This window comes from Ictidomys tridecemlineatus, chromosome 10 (genome assembly GCF_052094955.1).
Source record: "Ictidomys tridecemlineatus isolate mIctTri1 chromosome 10, mIctTri1.hap1, whole genome shotgun sequence".
Lineage (NCBI taxonomy): Eukaryota > Metazoa > Chordata > Mammalia > Rodentia > Sciuridae > Ictidomys > Ictidomys tridecemlineatus.
In genome coordinates this window covers 39,979,534-40,006,550 of record NC_135486.1, presented here as the reverse complement: position 1 = coordinate 40,006,550, position 27,017 = coordinate 39,979,534, and the positions used below count along the sequence as shown (strand labels likewise).

Genomic DNA, 27,017 nt, shown 5'->3' with positions numbered 1-27,017 from the left:
TGCAAGGCCCTGGGTTCGATCCTCAGCACCACATACAAATAATAAATAAATAAATAAAATTTAAAAGGAAAAAAACTGAATTAGATGCCGGGTACAGTGGTGCATGCCTGTAACTCCAGGGATTTGGGAGGCTGAGGCAAGAGGATGGAGAGTTCAAAACCAGCCCAAGCAACTTCTCAAGGCCCTAAGGAATTAGCAAGATTCTGTTGCAAAATAAACAAATAAATAAATAAAAAGAACTGGGGATGTGGCTCAGTGGTTAAGTGCCCCTAAGTTCAATCCCCAGCAGCAAAAAACATCAGCGGCAACAACAAAAATCCCAAAACATAAGATTTGAATATTTGATAATGATTCAACTACATGTTTTAAAACGCACAATTAGAGAGGAAAGAAAACATTTGATATGATGATTAATTTCACTAGAACTCAGGAAAATGCAAAGAGTAGGATGACATTTTACACGTACTCTACTAGCAAAAATGAACATATCTCACAATGATAGAACAACTAGGCAAAAAGGCAGTGAGAATATAGAACTCAACACCATTAACTGACAGGATCAAGTCGATTTTATAGAACACTATACTCAGCAACAAAGGAACACACATTCATTTCAAGTGGCTGTGGAACATAAATTAAGATAGACTATATCCTGGGCTATAAAATAAACCTTAACAAGTTAAAAAGAATTAGAATTATCCCAATCATATTCTCTGATCACAATGGAATCATAATGGAATCAAATCAGTAACAGAAAGATAGCAGGAAAATCTCCAAACACTTAGACTAAGCACTCTTCTAAACAATTCATGGTTAATATTGGTTTCTAGGAAAATTAAACAAACAAACAAACAAAAAACCTTGAACAGAAAGTCTGGAAATAAAAACATAGTATGACTACATAGAAAATCCCAAGGAATCTACAAAAAAATCTCTTAGAGAACTAGTGAGTGCAGTAAGCTCACAGAATACAAGATAAACCTACAAAAATCAATTACATCTTTAGATGCAACACTGAAATTAAAAATAAAACACCGTTTGTAATCAGTGGGAAAAAATGATTAGTTGTGGGGCTCAGGTTGTGGCTCAGTTGTAGAGTGAGCACCTACTATGCTTGAGGCACTGAGTTCGATCCTCAGCACCATATAAATGTAAAATAAAGACATTGTGTCCACTTAAAACTAAAAAAAAAAAATAGTTGTAAACCTAATAAAATGAGAGTAGGACTTGTATGCTAAAAGCTATACAATGCTGACAAAGGAAATAAAAGAAATAAATAGAGACATCTATTGTGTTCATGAATTCGAAGACTCAACCTGGTCAGTTCTCCCCAGATTTATATACAGTCTGCATTGCTTAATGATCAGGGTATGTTCTGAGAAATTCAGTGTTAAGTAATTTCATCATTGTGCAAACATCACAGAATGTACTTACACACATTTAGGAGGTCTAGCCTACTACACACATAGGGGACTTTACACACACACACACACACACACACACACACACACACACACACACACCTCAAAGATCAAATAGCACATACACATGATTAAATCAACCATAACAGAAAATAATGTGATCAATACAAGATGTATAAGGCTGCTACTGTTAACATAGCACACTGTTATACTGTAAACTTTTTTAATAACTGGAAGAAATGCACTCTAAACCAATGATCAAAAAGTATAGTGTTCCCAGACATCCCACTCCTTGGTATTTTTCCCAAAGATCTAACATCGGCGTACTATAGCCGCACAGCCGTATCAGTGTTTATAGCAGCACAGTTCACAACAGCTAGATCATGGGATCAACCCAGATGCCAGTCAATACATCTATGGATTAAGAAATTGCGGTATATTCATACAATGAAGTTCTGCTCAGCCGTTAAAGAGAAATGATGGCATTTGCTGGTAAATGAATGGAAATGGAGAATGTCGCTATAAAGGAAATTAGCCACACTCAGAAACTCAAAGGTCAAATGTTTTCTCTCATGAGCAGAAGCTAGAGAAAAACAAAGGAAGGAGGAAGAGAAGGATAAGATAACATAAAGAACCAATCAAATGCAAATTAAATTAATGCAAACTAATTAATAGGTCAAAAGGAAGTCTAGTAGAGTAGGGGAAGGAAAACGGGAGGGGGAAGGAGAACAGGAAGAAAAGGGGGAGGGAAAACGGGGGGAATCACAAACTAAAATCTATTTCCATGCATTTATGAGTTTGCCAGGATGAACCCAACTTCTATGTATAACTATAAAGCTCTAATAATAACAATAGTATAGTGTTACCAAAACATGTCCATTTATTATCAAGCATTATGTGCTACATATAATTATATGTTGTATTTTTATACAACTAGAAGCACACTAGGTTTGTTTGTACCAGATCAACACAGACACATGAGTAATGTCATATGCTGCCATATAATGGCCACAACTCAGTAGGCGATCTTCTCATGCTAATTACATTTTAATCTTAATATCTACATTTGAACGAGTTTTATTAAAGAGGGTCTCCCCATGATATCATCTCCTTATAATCTTACAGGACCACTGTCATATAATGCAGTCTGTTGTTGATCAAAACATCACTAAGTGGTACATGACTATCCATGTTAAACAAAATTCCTGTTAAAATCCCAGAAATATTTTCTGTAGGTATACACGATTGTCCTAAAATTTATATGAAAAGGCAAAGGAACTAGAAAAGCTAAAATAATCTTTTAAAAAGAAGAAATCAGACTATCCAATTTAAGCACATTATACAGCTATTGTAATAGAGATTGTAGAGTCTTGGCAGAGAAACAGGCACATCAATCAATGAAACAGAATAGAAAACTCAGACTCCCACAAATTTGGACAACCTGGTTTTTGACAGTAGTGCCAAAGCAACTCAACAGAGGAAAATAGCCTTTCAACAAATGGTGCTTGAGTAGTTTGACATTTATATGTAAAAGAAATAAACATCAACCTAATTACCCAGTTATAGAAAAATAAACTTAAAATGGACCTCACATTTAAGTATAAAGGGCAAAAATATAAACCTTTTAGAAGAAAAAAGGAACACACAAGATTTTGGCTTCAATTCCTAGCACCATTGGAAAAAACATCTTCAGGGTATAGTGCTGAGCAAAGAGTTCTTAGATTTGGTACCAAAAGTATAATCCATAAAAGGAAAAACTGATAAATTGTACTTCATCAAAATTAAAAATTTTGCTCCATGAGAGACTTTGTTGAAAGGATGAAAAGGGATGTTACAGAATGGGAAAAGGGTTGGGTTGTGGCTCAGTGGTAGAGCACTCGCCTAGCATGTATGAGGCCCTGGGTTCAATCCTCAGCATCACATATAAATGAATATATAAAATAAAGGTATTGTGTCCACTACAACTAGAAAAAATTTTTTAAAAAACACAATGGGAGAAAATATTTGCAAACCATACATCTGACAAAGGACTGGTTCCTAGAATATATAAAGTACTCCTGAAACTCAATAATGAAACAACAACAAAAAAAAACCCCAACTACAAAATGTACAAAAGACAGAAGCATTTCATGAAAGAGCATATATGGATGGCAAAGATGAAAAGATATTCAACATCATTAACCACTTGGGAAATGCAAATTAAAACCTTGATGAGATATCACTAAACACCTATCAGAGTGACTAAAACTTTTTTTAAAAAGTGATAACATCAAATGTTTGAGAGCATTCAGAGAAATGGAAATCACTCATACATTGCTGGTGAGAATTTAAACAGAGCCTGGAAAACGTGTTGGCAGTTTCTTTAAAAACTATACATTCAACTATTCTATGACCCAGACATTGCACTCCCAGGCATTTATTTCAGAGAAATAAATACTTGTGTTTAGACAGAATCCTGTATTATGAATGTTTGTAGCAGTTTTATTTGAACTAGCCAAGAACTGGGAAATCATCCAAATGTCCTTAACAATAAATGATAAACTTTGTTATATTTATTGTATGGAGAAGTATTCTGAGTGTAAAGAAGCCAATCTCAAAAGGTGATACTGTAAGATTGCATTTATATGCAACATTCTTTTTTAAAATATTTTTTAGTTGTAGTTGGACACAATACCTTTATTTTATTTTATTTTTTTTTATTTTTATATGGTGGTGAGGATCGAACCTAATGTCTCACATGTGCTAGGCGAGTGCTCTACTGCTAAGCCACAACCCCAGTCCCACATGCAGCATTCTTGAAATGACAAAATTACAGAAATGGAGAAACAGATTGGTGATTGCCCAGGGTTGAGGAATGGGTAGGGCAAGCATGGTTGGAAGTGGTTGTGCCTATTAAAGGGCCACATGAGTGCTCCTTAGGTGATGGAAGGTTCTGTATTTTCACTGTTGATATCCTTCCCAGTTTTGATACCAGGCTATAATTTTGCAAGATTTTCTATTGGGGAAAACTGAGTACAGGACATACTAGGTCTCAAGGCAAGAAATCTATGGATATCTCAAAATCACAAAGTTTAATTTTTAAAAAGCAACAAAGTGATAATGATGTAGATGTATATTTATTTTCGTTGGAAAGATATTTATGATGCTTTTAAGTGAAAAAGTAGGTTTGAATATGATTCCATGCACATAAATACACACACACACATGCACATGTGCATAGAAAAATGTGGGAAAGCAAGAAATGCCAAAAGATAAGTATTAACCTACTTATCTCTGTGTGGGTGGTTGGATTATGGAGAGTCTTTATCTCCTATAATTTTTTCAATTGATTCTAAATACTATTATATGTGACCAAGTATCAAAAATATTAAAAGTTATAAAATTAAATAGCTGACTAGCCAGCTAGCTAGCTATTGCCTTAAATGTCACTGACTATTGAATAACAGGGATGAAATTATTTTTTTTATTCTAAAAAAAGCCACAACAAATTACAAATTTTAAAAGATGGCAAGTCCCCCAAATTAAGAAAATTCTATATTATTATTAATTTCCATAATACTTTGCCTTGCATTTCTGAGCTACTTTTAGATCCTCTCTTTCTAGAGAGACTAAAAAGATAGTTAGACTTTTCACATAGTGAATGAAAATTAGAGTTTAAAAAATATTTGAGGGGGCTGGGGTTGTGGCTCAGAGGTAGAGCTTGCCTTAGCATCCCTGAGGCAATGGGTTCGATCCTTAGCACCACATAAATATAAAATAAAGACATTGTTTCCACCTATAACTAAAAAAAAAAAACCAAATATATATATATATTTGAGGGATGGAAATGTAGCTTAGTGGTAGAGTGCTTGCATGCATGAGGCCCTGATTTCAATCCCTAACCAATGCAAAAAAAAAAAAAAATCAGATAATTTTTTTCAGCCTTACTACATGTTATTTATTAGTAATATCATGTAATTTTCTTAGAGTTGTCAAATTTGGGGAAATCTATTATTTATTTATTTACTTACTTACTTACTTATATGTGGTGCTGAGGATTGAATCTAGTAGTGCCTTACATGTGCTAGGCAAGCACTCTACCACTAAGCCACAACCTCAGCCCCAAAATCTATTAACTTTTAAAAATACATGAGTTGGCACTTTTCAGGGCATTTTATGTCTTCTTTTCCAGTAATTCATCTTAAATCTTATAAATGATAAAACTCATTAAACAATTTGTCACTGATACCCCCATTATTTTACCCTCATTATTATGGCTTATTATGAGCTTGGCATTATTGTTACCAAAGTCAGTATTTATTTGTGCTTGTACAACCTCATTTTTGGATCATCAAACCATTCAAACACCTATGCACTGGTTCCAATTGATGTTTATCTTTTCCTCTGAATGAACTATTGCTTCAGGTATAGTCTGGGAAATTTGTTATTATAATTTGCCTATGAATGTCAGAAAACTTTCTCATTATTTCAATTGCTTATCCTTATCTGCTTTTCACATTTACTGAATTCTGTATATTTTTTTCAGTTCTTTGAATTTACAAATAAATATAGAGATAATAAAAAATGGTGTTATTCATCTGTGAACAAGTCTGTAATTCTATCTTGTTTATTGAGATGCTCTACAACATATTTTCAAATGGTAAAGTGTCAAATTCAAGCTTTATGAAATGTATCACTCCTGTTAACAAGAAAGAAAAAAACCCCTAAGTTACATTCATAATTGTATAAGCTGTATTGTTGATTTCATTCCTGAAAGAAGAGAATTCTGTTTTGACTAGATGTAAACAAGAACCGAATTCTCTGCTTACAATCCTACATGTGTGATGATGTGAAGAATTTCAAATGTACACCTACTGGGACTGCACATTTCAAATGTGGTTTCTCCTTCACCACCCACATATTTCTGGCGGTATAGGATATTTTTATGTCTTAGTACAAAATATATTGTTGGCTGAGTGTGGTAGCACATGCCTGTAATCCCAGCAACTGGGGAGGCTGAGGCAGGAGACCAGTCTGAGCAATTGATTGGTGCCCTAAGCAACCTAGTGAAATGCTATGTTGAAATAAAAAATTTCTGGGGCTGGGGATATATAGCTCAGTTGGTAGAGTGCTTGCCTCACATGCACAAGGCCCTGGGTTCAATCCCCAGCACCACACACACACACACACAAAGTGGGGAGGTGGATAGGGATGTGGCTCAGTGATTAAGTGCCCCTGAGTTCAATTCTCGGTACAAATATATATAGTGTTGGGTGGTTTAGCACAGTGAGTGGTGGGAATATTCCTGGAGGCCATATAACTAGCAAAAATGTGACTTCAGATAGAAGGTACTGGAACCACATGTATATACCCTAATGTGCAAATATGCTCTCCTATGCAGGGTCCCCCAAATACCTATAGTGACTCCTACTGAGGAGACTGAGTGAGTGATGAGATGAAAACAAACAGTAACCGTAACCATGAAGGTTTAAATATCCCATTTTTGCAAATTTTATTAAAATTCATTACCCTGTGCCCACATTGCTAGTTCCCTTCTGGGCCATGACAAGGACCTGTCCAAGTGAGACATTGTGAAACTGAAGCTCACTAACTTCCAGCAAATTTGCCTCAGCCTCTGCTCTTGCCAATATCGTCCGAACTCCATACCCAGTCTCCTGGATTACTGCCATCACCTGCCGCAGTCTGGCTGGGCACAAGATCACGAGCCACTCACAGCTTTGTAGATTCAAACAGCAATTCTTTATTCCCTAATTCACACCAGCCTCTACACACGTTCTGGGGAAATTCAGGTTCTGCCCCAATTCACGTACTCCACCAGGCTTTTAATCCCAAAAACTTTCTGAATTCCACGAGAACTCAACGGGAACTCAGGCAGCAGGATACGCCCTATTCCCAGCAGGAATAACCTTAAACCTGGAACTGCCCTAAACCCAGATTGTCTTAAACCGGGAATGCCCTAAACCCAAGGAGCAGGATACTTCCTAAAACCTGCAGGATACACCCTAAACCTGGATCCACCCTGGTCCTTGAGCAGGGTCACCTTTCTCAAACATACATGCAATGTCACAGCGAATGTCCAAGGCAAATCCATTTCCACAAGTCCTTCCTCTAAGCAATGTGGGGTATGCTGGCAAGGAAATTCCATGTGTCATTCCTACTTGGCAATGGCCCTCAGCATCTCCCCCCTTCTGATTAATTAAACAACAAGCAATGTGGCTTAAGGACCGTGCCTGGTAGGTTGTCCAATTCAACATATGGTTCTTACCCGTCATGGGAAAAACTGACCTCTAGGCATCAGCCTCCTGTCTTAGGTTGATACCACTGCAATTGGTTCATACCCGTCACTATGAGCCATACTTGTGGATAGGCCTATGCACCAGTTGGGGGGTGAGGTTCTTGCCTCACCTCTGTTGGCCCCCAAATTTAGCCTTGGTGCCAGTGGAGGGGTGAGGTTCTTTGCCTCACCTCTGTTGGCCCCCAAATTTTAGACCATCACTATTAGAAGGGAGGAGGATACAGAAACGCTACAACACCAAGCCAATTGATGGCTCCTTTGGAAAAATTGCATCACTGGTGACACCATCAGCAAAGATATGCCAGCACTAACACAATTCGCTGCACCAAACGATAGTTCACAATGCATACAAGTGATATATAGTCCAGGCAAGTTCTGCAAGCAGTTCAAAGCAGAGGAGTCTATCAGTATGTCCATTTCCTCCCAAAGTAAATCGAGTTCTTGATTGAGCATTACTTGTTGAGTTATATTCATTGATGCATCAGTTTATACAGTTTACTGTGATAGCTATCATAAAGGCTGTAATTTGGTTTTATCTTAGTCTTCACCGGCACTGGGATGAAGATGGGAATTCTGGCAATGATGCTCAAGAGACATTATCCTGAACAGAATTATCTGCGACAGGATTAACCAGGGTGCTTTTTTCAATATCTGTGTCTTCCTTGCCCCTTTCTGTCTATTAACACTTAAACCAGATCATGGTATATATCTGCTCAAAAGCCTCCAGTGTTTCTCATCTCACCCTAAGTAAAAGTCACGCAGTCCAGAAGGCTCTGCATGACCTTGCCTCTTATTGTCATTCTGACCTCATTTCTTGGTATCCACACCTTCCTCGATCCACTGCAGACACATGAATCATGAACCTCCTGCAGTTTCCTGAATGGCCAGGCATGCTTCCACTGGGCTTTTGCATTTGCTGTAGGTGCAGCCTGGCCCACTTCTCCCTGATGTTCACCCTACCCCTAACCCCTAGTTCTTGTCCTGGTTTCATATTTCTCCATAAAACATATTTCCCAACCACCTAACACACTACATTTTTTTTTTTTTTGGTCTGTATCCCTCTTCTACAATGTGGGCCTCCCGAAGCATGACTCTTTTCTTCACTATCATATTCTGGCACCTAGAACCAACACACAGTGGCTGGCTTCTTTCTAGTAAACACAGTGATCTCTGCCTTCAACTCTTATTCCTTAGCCACACCAGAAGCCGACAAGACCATCTTCTGAGAAAGACCAGTGAGAGTACAATTACCAAAAGGTCGATTTCCCTAAGAGAAAAGCAAAAGTGAACTAGTGACAGAATTTTCTAGCATATGAGTGACTTGCTTTCATAAAGAGCTGACTTCTTGTGAAGTGACTCACCACCAGTGGTATTGACCACTGAACTATAAACCTCCTGTACCTCCTTCTCCTGTCCCCAAAGATGTAATCCAGGGTCACTGTGGTATTAATAGAAAATTGCCAAATTGTATCATTTCTCTTCTAAGGGTAAGAAAAGAAATATAAATAAAAAAAGAAGTAAAAGAGACATTTGAATTTTTTTCTTGTTTCTCTTTTCTTCTTTGTTTTCATTTTTCTTTCTCCTTCTGACTTAAGAGGGATGAAATGAACCAGAAAATATTACAGAAAGACAGGAAAAACAGGCTGGTAGGACATATTCTTCTTGATCAGAGAAGTGCTGGCATTCCCATGTGGCAAATGAGCTTAGTACCCGGGAAGGGAATAATATGAACATATGTGTATTACTTATGAATATGAAATGTTTGAAGATGTGAACACAAAACAGTTTTCCAAAAAAGTTTAAAAGACATTACTTAATAGTTCAAGAAGAATTCAAAAGAAATTACTTAATATTTCACTCTAACAAGAAAAAAATGCTACCACCTTGGTATGGTTTCTTCCAATCTTTTTTCATATGCATAGATTTTTATACATGTTATACATTTATAAAAATGCTAGGTAAGTGCTCTACCACTGAGTCACAACTTCAGTCCCTTTCTGATTTTTGGCATCTTCATTTTTTCCCCCCTCTCTTTACCTCACTTCAAATGAATCTTCCATATAACAAATTTGTCCACATTCTTGTAACTTTTAAGGGTATATTCTATACTGTGAGATAATTTGGTAAGCTATTCAACTATAACTGCACATTCATATTACTTACAAAATTTCACTCTTAAAATGTTATGAACTTTTAGTGAATAGAGTATTTTTCTCCTGAGTATATTCAATGATCTTCCTGGGATGATTTTAAAGAAGTGGGAAAAGTGAGTCAAATGATGACTTTTATAGTTCTTAAAAGTTATCATACAATTGCTTTCTAATAGATTTGCACTGATTTATAATGATGCCGGCAACTATTTACTAATTTCCAGTAGATATTTTGCCAATTTAATATTTTAAAAGGATTCTTATTTTCACATGCATTTTCTTCTCTATTTTCCTTGATTATTTTCTCTGTTGGGAAATGCTAGTTCATTGTCCCTGGTGCAATTTACCTTTGTGGGGTTGTCTCAGTATTTTTCTGATTCCTTTGTCTTTCTTTTTTTATTATTAAATGATGGGAATGACTGCGTATAAAGGCTTTTTTTTTTTAAGTCGTCAATGAACATTTATTTATTTATTTATGGTGCTGAGGATCAAACTCAGATGCCTCACACATGCTAGGCAAGTGCTCTACCACTGAGCCACAACTTTAGCCCCTTTCTGATTTCTTTTCATGGGCTATATTTAATAGTTTCATCCTTGATCATAAGCACGATATGTTTCCAATTTGTTTTAAATTTCTAGTTATGCTTCCACTGAAAAGAGTTTAACACTTTACATAGTTCAGATCTTACCAATGTAATTTCTCTAACAAGCATAGTTTTAGAAAATCCTCTCCTTGTCCTAATCCCGGGGCATTAATATGGACTTATTTCTCCCTGATTTTTATTTCTGTATCTATTTAATCCACTAATTCTGATGTATGATATGTATATCAAATTGATCTCTTCCATTAAGCATAACACAAGGAGAACCCTCATCCTATATGAAGAGTTCTTTTGTGCTGGGACATAGTCCCAGGACCCAAGGGGAGAGACATGGGAAGGAGTGGCTCCAAAGAACTTAGAACGTGGTGTTGTTCAGCAGGAACAGAAAAGGTAATGGAATGAAGCATGGAAGTTCACTTAAATGTCCAATGGGTTTTTACCTTGCCCTTTCCTTTCATAACCAACACTGGGGAATGAAAGCACTTCTGAACATTATGAAATCTGCAACAGAGGTTTTCTTGTTATTTTAGAGTCTTTGAATTTTTCAAGAAAGGCGACTCTCAGTTGACTACTGCACGCGCTTGTGTGCAGAGCGCTGTGCTAGACACATTGTGTGTTCTGAGTGAGATGCAAAAGTAATATCCCAAGGCAACCATGAGTTAAGTTCAGTGAAGAAATAAAACGGAGATGAGAAAAGAAACCTAGGCAGAAAACCCGGGGTACAATGGCTCAGTCCTGCAACCTTGCTAGTGTTGTGTGCAGCACGATGTTTATAGTGCTGCGACCATTCTCTGTCCTCCCTCTGCCTCGCACCTCCTCCTCTGTCCTCGGTTGGCCGAAGCCCCTGTCAGAATGAATCTCCACTAGCTTTCTTGCCAGCAGCCAAGCAGCTAAGTTCATGCAAGCTCCTCTGAAAGTTTTAGCAAAGGGAGGGTCTTAAATCCTGGCGGAGAGCCGTGTACACTAGAAATCAGACAGACCGGTCTACTATCCACATACTGCTGCGCCCAGGGCCAAAGTGACTACCACAGAAGGCACTTCTGAACTGGGTCCCACCGGTCCACCCAGATTCGAGGCTATCTTTGTTTCCCGATGCTCACAGCAAGTAAAAGACAAACTTGTAACCACTAGTTTTCCTTTGCTGAATACAATCATCTTGGCTTCTTATTTTTAACAGGTAGGCAAATGGAGGCAAACACTCCATACCTCTACCCGTGTCCAGTATGGAATGAGAGTGACATTCACACACCTAGTCTTGCCACACCTGCCACCTTAATCTGAAAAAAGATCTAGTCCTTTCAAACTTAGCGTGGCGGGCCCACATCCCCGAATCTGTCAAGTGACGTCCAACGCGGCAGGTTTGCTTTCAGAAAAGCCTGTCACCATTTCTGCCCCTGCTCACCCTCCACTCAGGGAATTCACCCAAGGTGCCGCCCCGCCTAGTTCTCTGGCTCAGTCGGGAGGGACGAGGTGAAAAAGGATAGGTGCTCTCCGCAGAAAAGCCCTGGGACGCCCGTGGCTTTGGGGTGTGCAGTGGGACTCTGTGAAGCGGGCTGACCCCGCCTCCCGCCAGCGGCTCCGGGACTGCGGAAGGAGTGAGAGTGGCTCTCCCAGGTGACAGATCGCCCTGGAGAAAGTCCCCCCGAGGCTGTGACCCGCGCTAGGGGGTGGCGGGGAGGCGTGGCCCATGCGCAGGAAGATGTCGTGATGAGACTGGGGAAAAAAACCACCAACCCCAAATCCACCCACTTGAGTTTCCCAACTCGAGTTCCTCTAGAGCGTTCGAAGGACCCCAAAGGCTGCGCCGTGCCTCCCTGACCCCCACTCGCCCGGCGTCACCTCTTGTGGGTGGGCTTCGCGTTCCCCCCCCCTGGGTTTCAGAGCCACCACGTGACTTCCATGAAGCGAGGGGCCGCTGCGGAAAGCCGCGACAGGGGTGGGATTTGGGACCCCGAGGTGCCACAACTGGGCGGGGAGAGGAGGAAATCAGGCGGGGGTGGGAGACAGCGGGGGCGGGGCGGACTTGGGGACGGGAAGGACAGCGTGCTGGGCCTGGGGGAGGGGTGGGGTGGCCTCGCGATCGCGCGGTGCGCGGAGGAGCCGGGAGAGCGGGAAGCCGAGGGGGCGGGGCGGAGGGCCGACGGCCGGCAGGTGCCGGGGCGCGAGGATGCCGAGGGCGCGAGAGCACCGGTAGGCAGTGCCCCGCGTGCAGGGCGCCGCGGGCGGGGCGGGCGGCCGCTGCTCCGCCAGGCTGCTCGGCGGGGCGGGGCGGAGCAGAGGAGCGCCCGGCATGTCGCAAGGGCTCCTGACCGACAGTAGCGTCCTGCAGAGGAGCGTCGCGGCGCCTGGGAATCAGCCGCAGCCGCAGGTAGTGGACGAGGCGCGCAGGGAGGACCTCAGGGGCTCGAGGGCACTGATGCCTAGCTGGGCTAGGGGCGAGGGACGCCGCGGGGAAGCAGGAGGTGGGCGCTGGAGTTTCCGGGTGGTGACCGCTAAGGTGCGGGGGTGTAGGGCGCATCCCCTAGCACCGGACAACCGAGAGTGGGGCGGGAGGTGGGGGAGGACTCAGGCCCCCCCCCCATGTGTCCGGTCGCCCAGCTCAAGCTCGGTGTCCGCGGCGCCTAGGATAGCTTCAGTGCCTCCGACCGTGAAGACCTGAGGGCGCCTATACCTACATGGGCCCGGCAACCTGCGCTCACCCGCACGTGGGGCATCTGGCGCAGCCCGGGTCCTGCGTGGCGATCAGCTCCCACTCCACTTTTCACGTGCTTGGCTCTCACCGGTGACTCCAGGAATGAGCTAGAGCGCCAGGTGGGGGAATTCGGTCCAAAGACTGAATCTGCGGTTCGTCCCCACGTCCCCACGTCCCCACATCCAGCCTCCTTGTTGCCGCCCATATGGGGAACTGGATGGTTCAGCTAGCAGTATGCGATAGGGACCCCTCCGCGAGCAGATTTCACCCCAGAGCCGGTGAAAACCCCTTACGCCCATCCAGTCAGTCCTCTGCGTTGTCCCCAGCAACTTTTACAACTGCGCCAGACAGGAAACTGAAATCATGTTTCCCGCCGAGATGGCCATTAGGAGGCATTGCACCCAGCTGCTTTAGGATCTGGATTGAGTCTTTCATTCTTATGGCTGCCCCCTCCCAAGCACCTAGTGTCATCGCGTGACACTAGAATGTCACAGAGATCTGAGTTTGGGTCTCACCTTGGCCACGCAGGCTCAGTAATCTTGATAATTTGATGATTCCAAGCCATAGTTAACCCACCTATAAAAAATATAACAACATCTCAGGGTTTTTATGAGGTCTAAATGAGATATTGTTAACTTCCTGACTTTGCAAACCTTTCTGCCTTAATTAAATGTAGGATGCATGTCAATCCTGTGTGTCCTATGCCTTTTTTATTATGGAAAATAGAAAGACATGATTTAGTGACAAGCACTGTCGGAGATTCAATTAAAAATAACAACCTCAACAAAGACTAGTAACTGCTGGAGAGCATACTGTGTATAGGGAGTTTTAGGACAAAGTCTAATTGCATGGTACACTAGCCCCAAACCTCAGGCCTTTTGGCAGAAAGCAGCAGAGGTCAATGACCCGTTGTTCTGGGCTTGTATTTCTAGTGCCTAGGAGAATGCCTGGCACATGGTAGATACTCAGTTATATTTATTGAAAGAATGAATGTATCACACTTAATGAGAAAATTGGAAATTCAGAAAATTTAAACCATTTACCCAAGGTCTTATTGATAATACAAAATTAGGATCAGTGAGATTGTAAAGTTTATGCTAAAGTTCCATATTCTACACCACATGTCCCTGCCCTGTGATTTTTACACCATCTCTGTACCCTGCAGCATTGTCCCCAGGCCACTTCTATTTATTATGTATGTTGTTTATTCTTCTCCTTTTATTTTTGCATATGTTGGAAATTCTTACCTTCAGTAATTGGAGAGATGGTGTGTCTTTCTTATTCAGAATATAAGACTAAATAAAATGATAACTGAAAATATCATTATTAGGTGTTTTTGATATTTGCTTTCATTAATAGTAATAATTGATGAGCTTTCTTTGATCTGTACCCCATTCACCTCTTGTTTTTTAAAACCCTTAAGGGTAATATTTTTTTTCTCCCTTGATATCTTCTCATGGGGTTCTGGAAAGCAAATATTGCTGTTCTTTTTCATGTTTCCTATAATGAATGAAGTATCTTTACCATGGTAAGTGTGTTATTCTGCCTGCCTGTTTCACAGTACCTCTTGAAGGATTTGACTCCATTTGGCTGAATCTCATTGATAGCAAGGCTTTCAGGACATATCATGGATTTGATTTTTTATTTACTCTGACCTCCAAAGCAAAATATCAGTGAGGCATTGTTCAAATGAGCACATTGTTAGGGGTGTGCATTGGAAGAGTTATATAGTTGCAATCAGTTACAAGTATGTAACCATGATTTGCCCATAGTATCAAAAGTACCTGCTAGTGTGTGGTGTTGTAAGAGCTGACACACAGCAAGTTCCAGAGAGCAGATGGCCTCCAGTTTTCCCAGGCTCAGATGAGCAACACTTACACCACAACTCTTCCAGGCCTACGCCTTTGTGGGATAGAGGTTTGTGAACGTTGGTTTGGAGACCAACAGACCTGAGTTCCACTTCCCACTTACCCCCATACTAGCTGTGATACCTGGAGCAAGTTCCTTAACCTATCTGAGTTTCTTATTCCTCATCTTTCTTTTATAGAATCTAGGGCCTCACACATGCTAGGCAAGCCCTTTATTACTGAGCTACAGCTTCAGCCTGCAGCACTTACCTTCCCCTACCCTAGTACTGAGGATTGAACCCGGGGCCTCATTCATGATAGCAAGCACTCTACCGCCGACCTGTATTCCTAACCTTTTGCAAATGTTATTTTGAGACAGGATCTTGCTAAATTGCCCAGGCTGGCCTTGAACTTGTAATCATCCTACTTCAGCCTTTCAGGTGTGCAACCCCACACTTAGCACCTCCAGCCCTCTTATTGCTCATCTTTTAAATGACAGCCACAGTACACATTTCTCAGGGCAGTCTTGGGGACTAACAGCTAAGCAGAGGCCCAGCATGCAGTGAGTGCCCCTTAAAAGCTATCATTAGCCCGCTGATGGAGCAACATCAGTAATAAAGGAAATGCTGGCGCTCGGTGAGTGACGTTCAGAGTGAAGAAAGAGGGCAGAGAAAGGCAAGGCAAGGGGCTTCGACATCACACCCCCCCAAATGTCATCCCCCAGAGTCCTGAGGATGATGACAGGAAGGTCCGAAGGAGAGAAAAAAACCGAGTTGCTGCTCAGAGAAGTCGGAAGAAGCAGACCCAGAAGGCTGACAAACTCCACGAGGTGAGACTGCGTGGTGAGGCAGAACCACATGAGAGCCATGAGGAGGAGCCATGCTCTGCCCATAACACTGTCCTTGTCACTACTAAATTCTGCACACATCTGATTCTGCTGGGTCTTTCCAGCCCAGTGTTCTGATTCTTTGTTTGTGGACCTCTTCATCTCTCCCCAGTCCACTGGGTGCCTCTCACATTTAAGTTTCTTGCATTATAAAACAAGACAAAGTGCCCCTTCTTTTTTTTTTTTTTTTTTAATATGATGCTGAGGATTGAACCCAGGGCTTCTAACATGATAGGCAAGCGCTCTACCACTGAGCCACAACCCCAGCCCCCCAAAATTCCCCTTCTTGATTCTGATTGCCTTTCAAGTTCTTGCTCCATTTCTTTTCTTCCTTCACTTGTCTGGTTTTTTTTTTTTGGGGGGGGGGTTGTTTGTTTGTTTGTTTGGCACTGGGGATTGAACCAGGGGCACTCAACCACTGAGCCACATCCCAGCCCTATTTTGTATTTAATTTAGAGACAGGGTCTCACCGAGTTGCTCAGTGCCTCACTTTTGCTGAGGCTGGCTTTGAACTTGCAATCTTGCTATCTCAGTCTCCTGAGCCGCTGGGATTACAGGTGTATGCCACCGCACCAAGCGGACCTCTTCTTCTTAAAAACAGTATCCACTTTTAGCTGCGGGTGTAGATCAGTGGTAGAGTGGGTAGAGTGCCTACTTCACACACATGCAAGTTCCTGGGTGCCATCTACAGTACTGAAGAAGAAGAAAAAAAAAGAATAGCTTATGCTTGCTGTCTCTGTGCCTTTGGTTTCTATTGATTCCTCTTCTATGATTTTATTCCTGCTTCTCCTTCCTCTACCTAATGCATGTAGACACATATACCCCTGCAGAAGTTGCTGTCCTGGAGGCCAACAGGAGCTTCATCCTGTTTTTATCCTCCTTGATCTTGCTGAAACTTTTGACACCTTTCACTCATTCCTTCTTGAAGCTTCTCCTCTTGCCTCTAAAAGACTGCATTTCCTAGTTAACCTGATCCTCTTCATCTTTTTTTTTAAATTTCTTTGTTAACTTTTCTATCTTTGTTTTCTTAAATGATGGTGTTGATCAGGGCTTCAGACTCTGCTGTTTCTTAATCTCACACTGGAAGATTTATTTATTTCTCTACTAATCTGTTCTTCAGAACATCAGCTTCAAACATTAATAAATGCCCAAGACCCAAACCACACCTTTTGCTTAGATGTCTCCAGAGGGTCTGCTGCAGGCTCCTGGGATGAACCACATTCATAATGGAGTGTCAAGTCTGTTCACTCTGAGACTGTCTTCACAGGATCTTCACATTATAGTTAACCAGCTACTTTTCTTATCATTCATATCAGAAGCCTGGTGTCTGAGTCTGTTTTCTGTTGCTATAACTGACTGCCACAGGTTGGGTAATTTATAAAGAATAGTTTATTTGGCTCAAGTTCTAGAGTCTGGGATGTTCAAAAAGCAAGATGCCATCATTGCTTTGCATCTAGTGAGGGCCTTCTTGCTGCATTAAAACATGGCAGAGGGTATCACATGATGACAGGGCAAACAAACCAAAAGAATTTGTTTTATAAAAAGCCATTCTTATGATAACCCATTAATAGATTAATCTTTTCACAGAAGCAAAACCTTCATGATCCTATCACTTCCCAAAGGTCTTACCTCCTAACACTACTGCATATAGGACCAAGTTTCCAATACATGACTTTTCAGTGGGCACATGCAGACCCCAGACTGGGATTTATCTTCAACTATTTCATTTTCCTCAATCCTTAAGCATAAACCCATGGAATCCCATGGCTGGGAATGACAACTGTGCATACCAGGAACTGACCTCAAAAGCACTTGAGATCTATCCAAGGAATTTCCTGGCAGTCTCTGCATGGAGTAGATGTGCTTAATTAAAGATTTTAGTTTCATTATTTCCTGCCAAGCTTTCTCATCATAGATTGATTCAGCAAGAACATTCTGGAACATTGACAGCACAGACACTCATGTATAATTGAGAAGGAGAAGAAAATTTCTGAAAAAGTCTTCTAGCAGTGCACAGAGAACAAATTCTGAATGCACATATCCCAGAGAGACAAGACACACCAATGTAAATTTACAGTGTGGCAAAGTTATAGATGTCAGATTCTTTCCTGAGTAGGATAGCTGGCCCTATAAAGAGACTAGAGTGTCCAGACTAGAGTCAGGGAAGGCCTTTCTATCCTTTATTCTGTAAAATTTTTGCAGAAGAATTGCAATACCCTTTGCCTCCTTTCTTCCTTCCCCCTTGCTCTTGAGGCAATTGTGGTTCTAGCTTCGTGTTACCAAATATCCCCCAGAGGGGGCTTGTGGCTCACAGTTAGTGCATGGTCCTTCATTCAGACCATGTATACTGGTCTTAACAGCTGGACAACAAGAGCCCTTGAGAAGTTTCTAGTCCAAGTCAGCTGCATTATCAATTGTAAGTCCTGAGAGATTATGTATACAGTGGTGGCTAAGTGTCTTGAACAAGATCTTTCAGGGAGTAGGTCAAGTAGATCTAGGCTACAAATATTTATTAAGCACTCCTGTGGGCAAGACATTACTTTTGGGTCACAAAAAGAAGAAGATCTCATTCCTCTCCTTGGGAATCGCAAGATTTCCCACTGAAAGCATGTTAATTTTTTTACTGTTGCTGTAACAAATCCTTACAAATATGGTGACGTAAAACAACAAATTTACTATCTTAGAGTTTTGGTAGTTGGACCTTTTGAGATGCCTGTCCCTGAGCTAAAAGCCAGATGTCATCAAGGCTGCATTCTTTCTGGAAGCTCTGGTGAAGATCTGTTTCCTTGCTTTTTCCAGCTTCTAGAGGCTTCCATGATCCTCAGGTTGTGATCCCCTTGCCTCTTCAACTTTGACCCTCGTGATCACATTATACCTGCCTAGGTAATCCAGGACAATCTCTCACTTTACTCTGCTTAATTGCATCTGCAAAGTCCCTTCTGCTATGTGAGGCGACACAGACACAGGTTCCAGAGATCCAGATATGGACGTCTTTGAGGGGCCATTATTCCATCTACCACAGAAGGTGGAATGAATATTCATAAAGCTTATTGGCTGGAGATGTAGCTCAGTGGTAGGACACTTGCCTAGCATTTGAGAGGTCCGGGTTCCACCTCCAGCACTGAAAAAAAAGAAAGAAGAATATTCATTTGGCTCTATTACATTGTCCAAAAAAAGACCCCCAGATGAAGCATGGGTTCTCTCTCAATCTCTAACATTGTTGGACTTGATAATCAAGTGAACCAGGTGCCTGGGAACCACATTTATCCCTTTATATTCCCTCTTTTCTAGTTCTTTAATTTAATTTTCTTATTTGTTTTAATTAGTTACACAGGACAGGAGAATGCATTTATGTACTTTGATATATCATACATACAGGGGATATAATTTCTCATTTTTCTGAGTGTACGTGTTGCAGAAGCATATTGGTCATGCATTCACATTTACACATAAAGTAATAATGTCTGTTTTATTCTACAATCCTTTCTGTCCCCACATCCCCTCCCATCACTTCCCTCTACCTAATCTAAGGTAACTCTATTCTTTTCTAGTGCCACCCCATTGTGAATTAGCATCTTTATATTAGAGAAGACATTTGGCCTGTGGTTTTTTGGTATTGGCTTATTTCGCTTAGCATAATATTTTCCAACTCCATCCATTTACTGGCAAATACCATAATTTTCATTCTTCTTTAAAGCTGAATAATATTCCATTGAGTATATATACCACATTTTCTTTATCCATTCATCTACTGAAGGACACCTAGGTTGATTCCATAGTTTAGCTATTGTGAATTGAGCTGCTATTTTCTGGTCCCTCTTGAACCATGAGGCCTTCCATGGGCCCCCCTGCCTGTCCTCTTACCCATAGACTCTGTTGCCTGACAGTTTTGCTTCTGTCCTTTCCAGAACTGGTGTGGCTTGATCTGGAGCCCAGTCCCTACAGGAAAGAACACCCCCTTCTCCTCTTCCTCAGTGTGGCCTGAGGCATACGTCAGAATATACACCACTGGCCCATCACCTCAGCAAGGCAGCCCTGTTGAGAAACACAGTGTCAAAGTCAGGACAGTGGCTCCCTCTATATACAGACCCCAAAAGTACCCCTCACCTTACCTCAGTAGCTACACACAAAGAAGATATCAGGGGGTAAGCAACTGGCTTAGGAAAGTAAAAATGCATCCCAAACATTTTACAGAATGAGAGGAAAATCACCTCTGGACCAAAAGGTTCCTCATGAAAAATCCCTTCCCTGAGGATTCCCGGCCTCCTACCAGGAAGGCTTCGTGATTACAGGAATCCCTCTTCTGTATGGCCAGCAGTTTAGTGGTAGGACGTTAAATGACTACATCTACCTACTAGAGGTGCAGATGACTGTAGAGAGAATGTGGTAAAGAATTACTCCGCTCCAGTGACCTGAGGGCAGAACACTTAGCCCACTTCTGTGGGTCACAGCAGAAAGCCCCTGGAGACACCTGGGGCTCCCAGGTCACATCCAGGAAGGAGTCAATGAGAGCAAAACCCGCCAGATCACTGGGAGGTTTTCGGGGGCTCGGGAAGCTGCTTGGTCCCTGCTAAAGATAGTAGTCCCGCAAAAGGACTTTCCTCATTGGCTCCCCTATCCCAGCACTGGGTGGAATTCCTGGTGTCAAAGTAGCTCAGACTCTTCACTTGCCTTTCTTGAATACCTCCACGGGTAATGATCAGAGCCTGCTTTGTTTAAAAGTCCCACTTTTCTCTTCTGTTCACCTTACTCACACACCCAGTTATTTTTGAGCCCCTGTCACCTCTAGCAACCTGAAAACATTCCTTCGGCTTCCACTGTTTTGAGTTTCTTGGCCATTTCCCTCTGCTTCCAGTTCTCCATCTTGAAAGCCAGATGATTCCATCAAAGTGAGATAGGCCAGGGGAGCCCCAGGGAGAGAAAAGCTGGGCTCACTTCTCAGAGTGTCCCCCAGGCCATGGGTCAGTGGCTGGCAGTTGGACTGTGGCAATGAGAAGCAGTTCCCAGCAGGTGTCTGTGACCCTCCCTGTTCACCGTTTTCAAATCATCCCTTCACGGCGCTTACGCCTCTCAGTGGGCTTTTGACCTCCATCCATCTCTGAACATCTGGCGCACACCGGAATCCACATTCACAAGTGGAACCCAAGTGATGGGCCAGGCTCTCTGAGAAGAGCTGGAAGATGGCTCAGAAATGGGTCAGATTGGTTTGACCAGGCACCCAAACATGTCAGACTGAGAAAGAATTTTGAGTCAGAAAAGGAAGGCAGCAATGCCATCCCCAAGAGCCCTAAATGTCACAAAACTGACAAAGTACTTGGGCAATACCGTTGTGGTATGTGTTGCCATGGTTTTTTCAGACATTGCATGTTTTAAGAGAATGTTTCATGTCAGTACCCAGTTGGTTCAGAAACTGATTATGACACTAATTTGTACAGTCCTTGCTGATGACACAGCATCTGCTGGGAAGTGCATCAGCTTAAGGCTTGGGAAGGGGTAAATTGTAAAGTCCTGAAATCTCATGGCCTCTTACTTCTGGTAACCACCACAGGGGAATTCAGGCCCAGCCGCTGCCAACCAAGAGCAAAATTGCTGATGCTGCCTGAGAGTTGCAGTTGACCTGGACATAGGCATCTGATCCCAAGTCTATGTGACCTTGGACATGTCACTGTGCCTCGCAGAGCTTCAGTTGGCTCACTTGTGAAAACTGGGTTTGTGTTTGGCTGTATCCTCCTGGTGGTCTTTTCCTACCCCTCCTTTCTTTCACACTAGAATTATCATCTTTGGTCCTTGGTACTCACATCAGCTTCTCTACCAATCTCAATTCCATCTTCTTCCTTAGAAGACTGAACCCTGGCAACCCCCAGACAGTTCCCCACTCGACCTCTTTGAGTTTTTTTCAGCCTCAATACTGTTGACATTTGGAGATAGACAATTTCTGTTTGGGGGGCTGTCCTGGGCACCGTAGGACACGGAGCAACATCTGCCTCAACCCACTGGATGCATATCACCTCCCTCCCCTATCTGTGAAAAAACAAAACGGTCTGCAGACATCAGCAAATTTTCTCAGATGTCCTCAACTGGGGACTGCCAAAATTGCCCCAGCTGAGAACCACTGCCTTAGGCAGCCTAATTTCTGAGGCAGAACTGGGATTTGCAGTGATTTCACTGCCTCTAATTTTAGGTCTCTGCTCTGAAGCTATGACCTGGCAAATTCCCAGGGCGGCAGCACAGTGACCTGAAACGTCCCTCCCGCAACAGGTTCACAGGTCACCAGGATTCAAGCTGGACGGATCCTCTCTTTGGAAATCACATGAGTTTAATGTTTTCTTCTCATTCCTTATTTATGTTAAATCTAGTCATCTCTTCTTTGCTGAAGCGGGTTTTCATTCTTTCCCTTTTCTTTCCATTCAGTCTTCTCGGCCCCTTCTTCCTCCCTTTCTCGGCTTCTCTTCATTTTTATAGAACTGGTCTCACCTGAAGATTTTCACTGCTTTTCTCTCCTTATTCCCTCAGCTCAGTAAAAGTCCCTCAGCAGATTTATGAGTAAAACCTAAATCCCAGAAGAGAAAGTCCCTGTGGAGAAGGCAGACGAGGGGCCTGCTTGGTGGCTTGTGACAGGCAGCTCTGAAGACTTTCCGAGCAGAGGTTTGGGGAACGTAGTAGTGGTACCTCAGGAAGGTGTTAGGCCTCAGGGCTTCTTGTGGCTTCCAGAGACAAAGCTCAGAAACTCAGAGAAAAAAAAAATAACCGTAAAATGGCAGTTTTGAGATATTCTGCCTGAGGAAGAAAACTACCTGTTCTTTGGAATCTAGTTAAAATGTTATCTCATTGGAACCATTCAGATCTACCATCAACTTTACTTGAAGGTGAAGGGCAGTTCCAGTCACAGAGTAGAGTGTGTGTGGCCTATTGTGGCCTGTGTGTGGTGTGAGTGTGTGGCGTGTGTGTGTGTGTGTGTGTGTGTGTGTGTGTGTGTGAATGGGCATGTGCAACCTCTTTCATCTCTCTGATGCATGCAAGCTCCCCGTGATGCCAGTCTCTATTCCTGTCTTTTCATCCAGACCCTCCCCTTGCCCATGAAGGGCTTGTTGCTGAGTTTATGGACTGAATTCTGACTCCAGGTCTGGAGCTGGTCAGAGGTCAGAAAAGATCACAAAGAACTGGGGATGGTGGGCAAGGAGAGGGACTGAGGGCAGAATGGGCCCAATGTGCTAGTAAAGCCAAACTGACTCTGAGAAGCCTGGTTCAGGAGCAGGGAGAATGAGGCCTGCTGTCCTGGGCAGTATTTTGGAATGCCCTGCCAACCTTTCCATCATGGGCAGGAGGTGGAGGAATGGCTGAGATGATCTCTGTGTGCCACTCCTCTGGGGCCCTGGTTCTGAAAGGGAGGCAGGTACTCAGTGGGGAGGAAGGGAGGGAAGGGCAAGAGAAGACAGAGGATAAGGTTTAAGGAGTTGCTGAGCTTCTAGATGCTGGCTCTGTGGTGCATGGAGTGGAGGTAGAGAAGAGGGTAGCAGAAGATCCTAGGTGTTAAGCATTTCTGATCTTTGGGGAGAGATTTTATTTACTATAAGAGAGATTGAAGATGATACAAGACCTGAATAGAACTCATAGTAAAAGATGTCGATTTTATAGAAGCTGCAATTAGAGAAACCTTCCTGGAGGTAGTGGGCCTGTATGGGAAAAAGAGGAAGGTGGTCCACTTGAGGAGAACCTCATGAGCAAAGGGGCAGGGATGAGAACTTGCAGGCTTCTTTAGGGGCTATCAGATAAGACTTCCTTAGTGATACTTTTCTTAAAGATCACTATCAAGAAAGAAGTGTGATGGGTAATAAGAGGGGGTCCCCAGCTCAGGATCTGCCTGGGGCAACAAAGCCTAATCATACAAATCAAGCTACATGTGAATGAAAACTACTTTGTAGCAAAATTTAAATACAGTTGTCAGCCTTGAGATAGTTGCTGTTAGCATGCTGGAGGGTTCTGTCATGAGTTGGTGTTGGAGAACTTATTGATGACTTGGATGAAGAAAAGAAAGAACTGCTTATCAAGTTATTGGATGGCTTAAAGTAGTCCATGAGATGAAACAATTATGATTCCAATAGATTTTGCTTGGCTCAAAGAAGCTCAAATGCACAGAATGAAATTCAGGGGAGAAAGATGTAAAGCTGTAACCTTCAGGTCCAGAATATCAATCATCACCCAAGTAGAGACAGAAAAACAGCACATGCTGACGGAGCTCTCTGCAAGCTCGTGGAGAATCCCCAGCATTTTAGGTCTGGTGCACAGGAGGCCTCTGCCAGGAATTTTCCCTTTGCATGATCCCCAGAATCATGCACTGCATTCAAGAAGTGATGTTTTCTCAGAGATTCTGGCAACTTGGAATGTGTGTCAGGGATGATGTTCAGGAGAGCAGAGGCACTGGTAGTCCTGCCACAAGAAACTCAGAGAACCTGAGACAGTTGGGCTCAGAGAATACCTAAGGGGAAGTGGTGTGGGGCTGTCCCTACCATTTCAAGAACTGTGATGTTGAAAAAAAGTATTAGATTTACTCTATGTGGTTCCATTAGGTGGAACCCAGCCCAATAGGTGGGTTTGAAGAAGAGGGAGATTTGGGATTGCTACAACAAACAGCTTTTTATAATAGAGCTGCTCAGAAATGACAAGGGCTATCCTTTGAAGGTGGGACTGCCCAGCCCAAGATAGATGCGGGGGCTAGTTACCTATGGAAGGTTTCTACATTGTGTGGGTTGTGCAAAGGGTACTCTTTGATTCCCTGCAGTTCTAAGCCTCTGTGAACTCTGATATGGTGGAAACAACAGAATAGTGCCGGAGCAAAGCCACATGCATTGATGCTTTGATTTGGGCAATCAGCAAACATTTGCTACCTTCTGAGTCTGTTCTGGGTGCTGGGGGTAGGTGCTGGGGGTGTAGTGCGAATCCAGCAAAGACCTTCAGAAAGCAGATCAGCCAGTCTTGGAGGGAACTGACACAAAAGGATCTAAGGGAACTTTCTGAAGTGGTGGAAATGTGTTATTGATCAACATAGGCATATACATTTGTCAACACTCATTGAAATACACATTTAAAATAGATGCATTTTATTTTTTATAAATGTTTCTTTGATGGGACTCAGTAGCTCCCCCTACAGTTCCAGTTATTCAGGAGGCCGAGGCAGGAGGCTGGCTTGAGCCTAGGAGTTCACTACGGGCATCGGCATCGGCAACAAGTTCCGCAGTGGAATCACCAGGTTGCCTAAGAAGGGGAGAACCCCTGCGGGTCAGGAGCAGAGCAAGCCAAATCTCCTTAACGGAGGAGTAGTGGGATGCTGGAACAGCCCTGGCAGCATAGTGAAACCCCTCTCTCAAAAACATGAAATAAAAAATAACATAGTTTATTGAATTGATTAAATGAATTATTCCTCACTAGAGTTGCTTGGGGGGGGAGCTCTGATCCTTTCATCCTAGTAGGAGGAGAAGAAAACATAAGCCAACATACCGTAAGCCAATAAATGCGAGCGGTGGAGGGGACAGGGGTCCAGGATAAGGCTTTCTCCGGCAGGAGGTGAGCTTCGCGGTGGGCTTCAGAGCTGCTGGGAGGCCGGAGGAAGGGAATGCAGGCTCAGAACCCAGTTGCCTATTGCCTTTCCTCCACAGGAGTACGAGTGCCTGGAGCAGGAAAACACCATGCTGCGGAAGGAGATCGGGAAGCTGACGGAGGAGCTGCGGCACCTGAGCGAGGCGCTGAAGGAGCACGAGAAGATGTGTCCGCTGCTGCTCTGCCCCATGAACTTTGTGCAGGTGCCTCGGCCGGACCCAGTGGCCAGCTGTCTACCGCGATGAAGCCCGAGGACGCCCCTCCTCTGCTGAGCGAGGAGCCTTGATCATTTCCACACCTGGGGGAAGAGGTTCCCTCTGCGTCTGTGTGCAGGGTCACCTGTGGCCGGGAGCTCCAGGGCCAGTCGTGGCCTCCGCAGCCTGGCTCAGGGTGGCAACCTGTAGGCACCGAACTCTTCGTCCTGGAGCAGCAAGCAGAAAGGCCACCAGCTGAAAGGCCACCCTCAGGAGTCACTTCTCATCTGCTTTGGCAGCTAGTAGGTTTCTGCAGGATCATTTCCTCTAGAATTGGGATAATAATAAAATTGGATATAGTCTCTCCTTTCTCCAAGTTGTTGGAATTTAGGAGCACGGTACAGTTCCTCTTTCTGGGGTGGTCATCTTTCCTGTGTCCTTTCATAGCTCATGGGTCTTATTTCCCTCTCCCGTTCATCTCCTCCAAAGCCACATCCTTGATAGTTGGCCGAGGCACCCTTGTGGGGGCTGTGGCAAAGTGTAAATGGGCAGGATTTCGCTGCACCCCTGCGTCTTCAGAAGTCATTGACCCAGCTGGCCCTACATCTTGGCCAGCTCACACCCATGCTAGACTGTCATGTAAGATTTTTCTATTCCAGGACTTTTTTTCCCAACTGCTGTGTCTATTCCCAGGTCACCTTTCCCTTCTGTAAGTAGGTATAGGATCAGAGGACAAACTTACTTTATATTAGCCTGAATCCCTGGAAAAGGAAATCTGTCTCCTTATTTATGATGGGGAGGAATTTATGATGGGAGATGAGAAGAGGAATATTTTTTTTTTTCTTTTTGATACTGGGGATTGAATCCAGGAGCACTTTACTACTGAGTGATCTCCTTAGTCCTTTTTTTTTTTTTTTTTTTTTTTTTTTGAGACAGAATCTTGCTAAGTTGCTGAGTCTAACCTCATGTGATCCTCCTGCCTCAGCCTCCTGGAGGAGCTAGGATTCCAGGAGTGTGCTACCATGCCAGGCAAGGAACAATTTCCTCTCATAAGTTCTGTCCAACTCTATTCTCTTAGGAAAGGTTAGAACCAAGTCAACCCAGAAAATCTGGGAAGGTGGTCCCCAACCTTCTTCAAGGGGGATGTGGAGGGTGGAGCTATCCTGTCATAACCAGAACAAGAAATGAGAACAGAAAGGAAAATGCTTTGTTATAAATGTAGATGGTTACAAAAGTAGAAAGGGAGGAAAAACACCTTGCAGACCCTCCCAAGGTAAAGGAATTGCTAGCTCCAGACATGCAGGTTATCAACACCCCCTCCTCTCCTGGGAGGCTC

At 43.1% G+C, this 27,017-nt stretch overlaps 1 protein-coding gene across 2 annotated transcripts; it reads left to right on the top strand.

Moving 5' to 3' along the window:
* The first annotated feature begins 12,549 nt into the window (after positions 1–12,549).
* Batf3 (basic leucine zipper ATF-like transcription factor 3) lies at positions 12,550–26,045 on the top strand. 2 transcript variants are annotated; one of them, XM_078022783.1, is made up of 4 exons: positions 12,550–12,836; positions 13,094–13,279; positions 15,732–15,836; positions 25,547–26,045. In XM_078022783.1, exons 1-4 carry the CDS (start codon positions 12,759–12,761, stop codon positions 25,730–25,732), a joined length of 555 nt encoding a protein of 184 aa, XP_077878909.1. In that variant the 5' UTR covers positions 12,550–12,758; the 3' UTR covers positions 25,733–26,045. The 2 variants fall into 2 exon arrangements, with proteins under 2 accessions (XP_077878909.1, XP_021584929.1); XM_021729254.3 differs by lacking the exon at positions 13,094–13,279 and having other exon boundaries at positions 12,564–12,836.
* The last annotated feature ends 972 nt before the right edge of the window (positions 26,046–27,017 follow it).

Excerpts from the sequence above, each read along its gene's own strand:
- Batf3 (XM_078022783.1), top strand. The coding sequence starts at position 12,759 with ATGTCGCAAGGGCTCCTGACCGACAGTAGCGTCCTGCAGAGGAGCGTC. Across the intron at positions 12,837-13,093 it reads GGAATCAGCCGCAGCCGCAG|GATAGCTTCAGTGCCTCCGA; the intron begins GTAGTGGACGAG and ends CGCGGCGCCTAG. Across the intron at positions 15,837-25,546 it reads AGGCTGACAAACTCCACGAG|GAGTACGAGTGCCTGGAGCA; the intron begins GTGAGACTGCGT and ends TTTCCTCCACAG.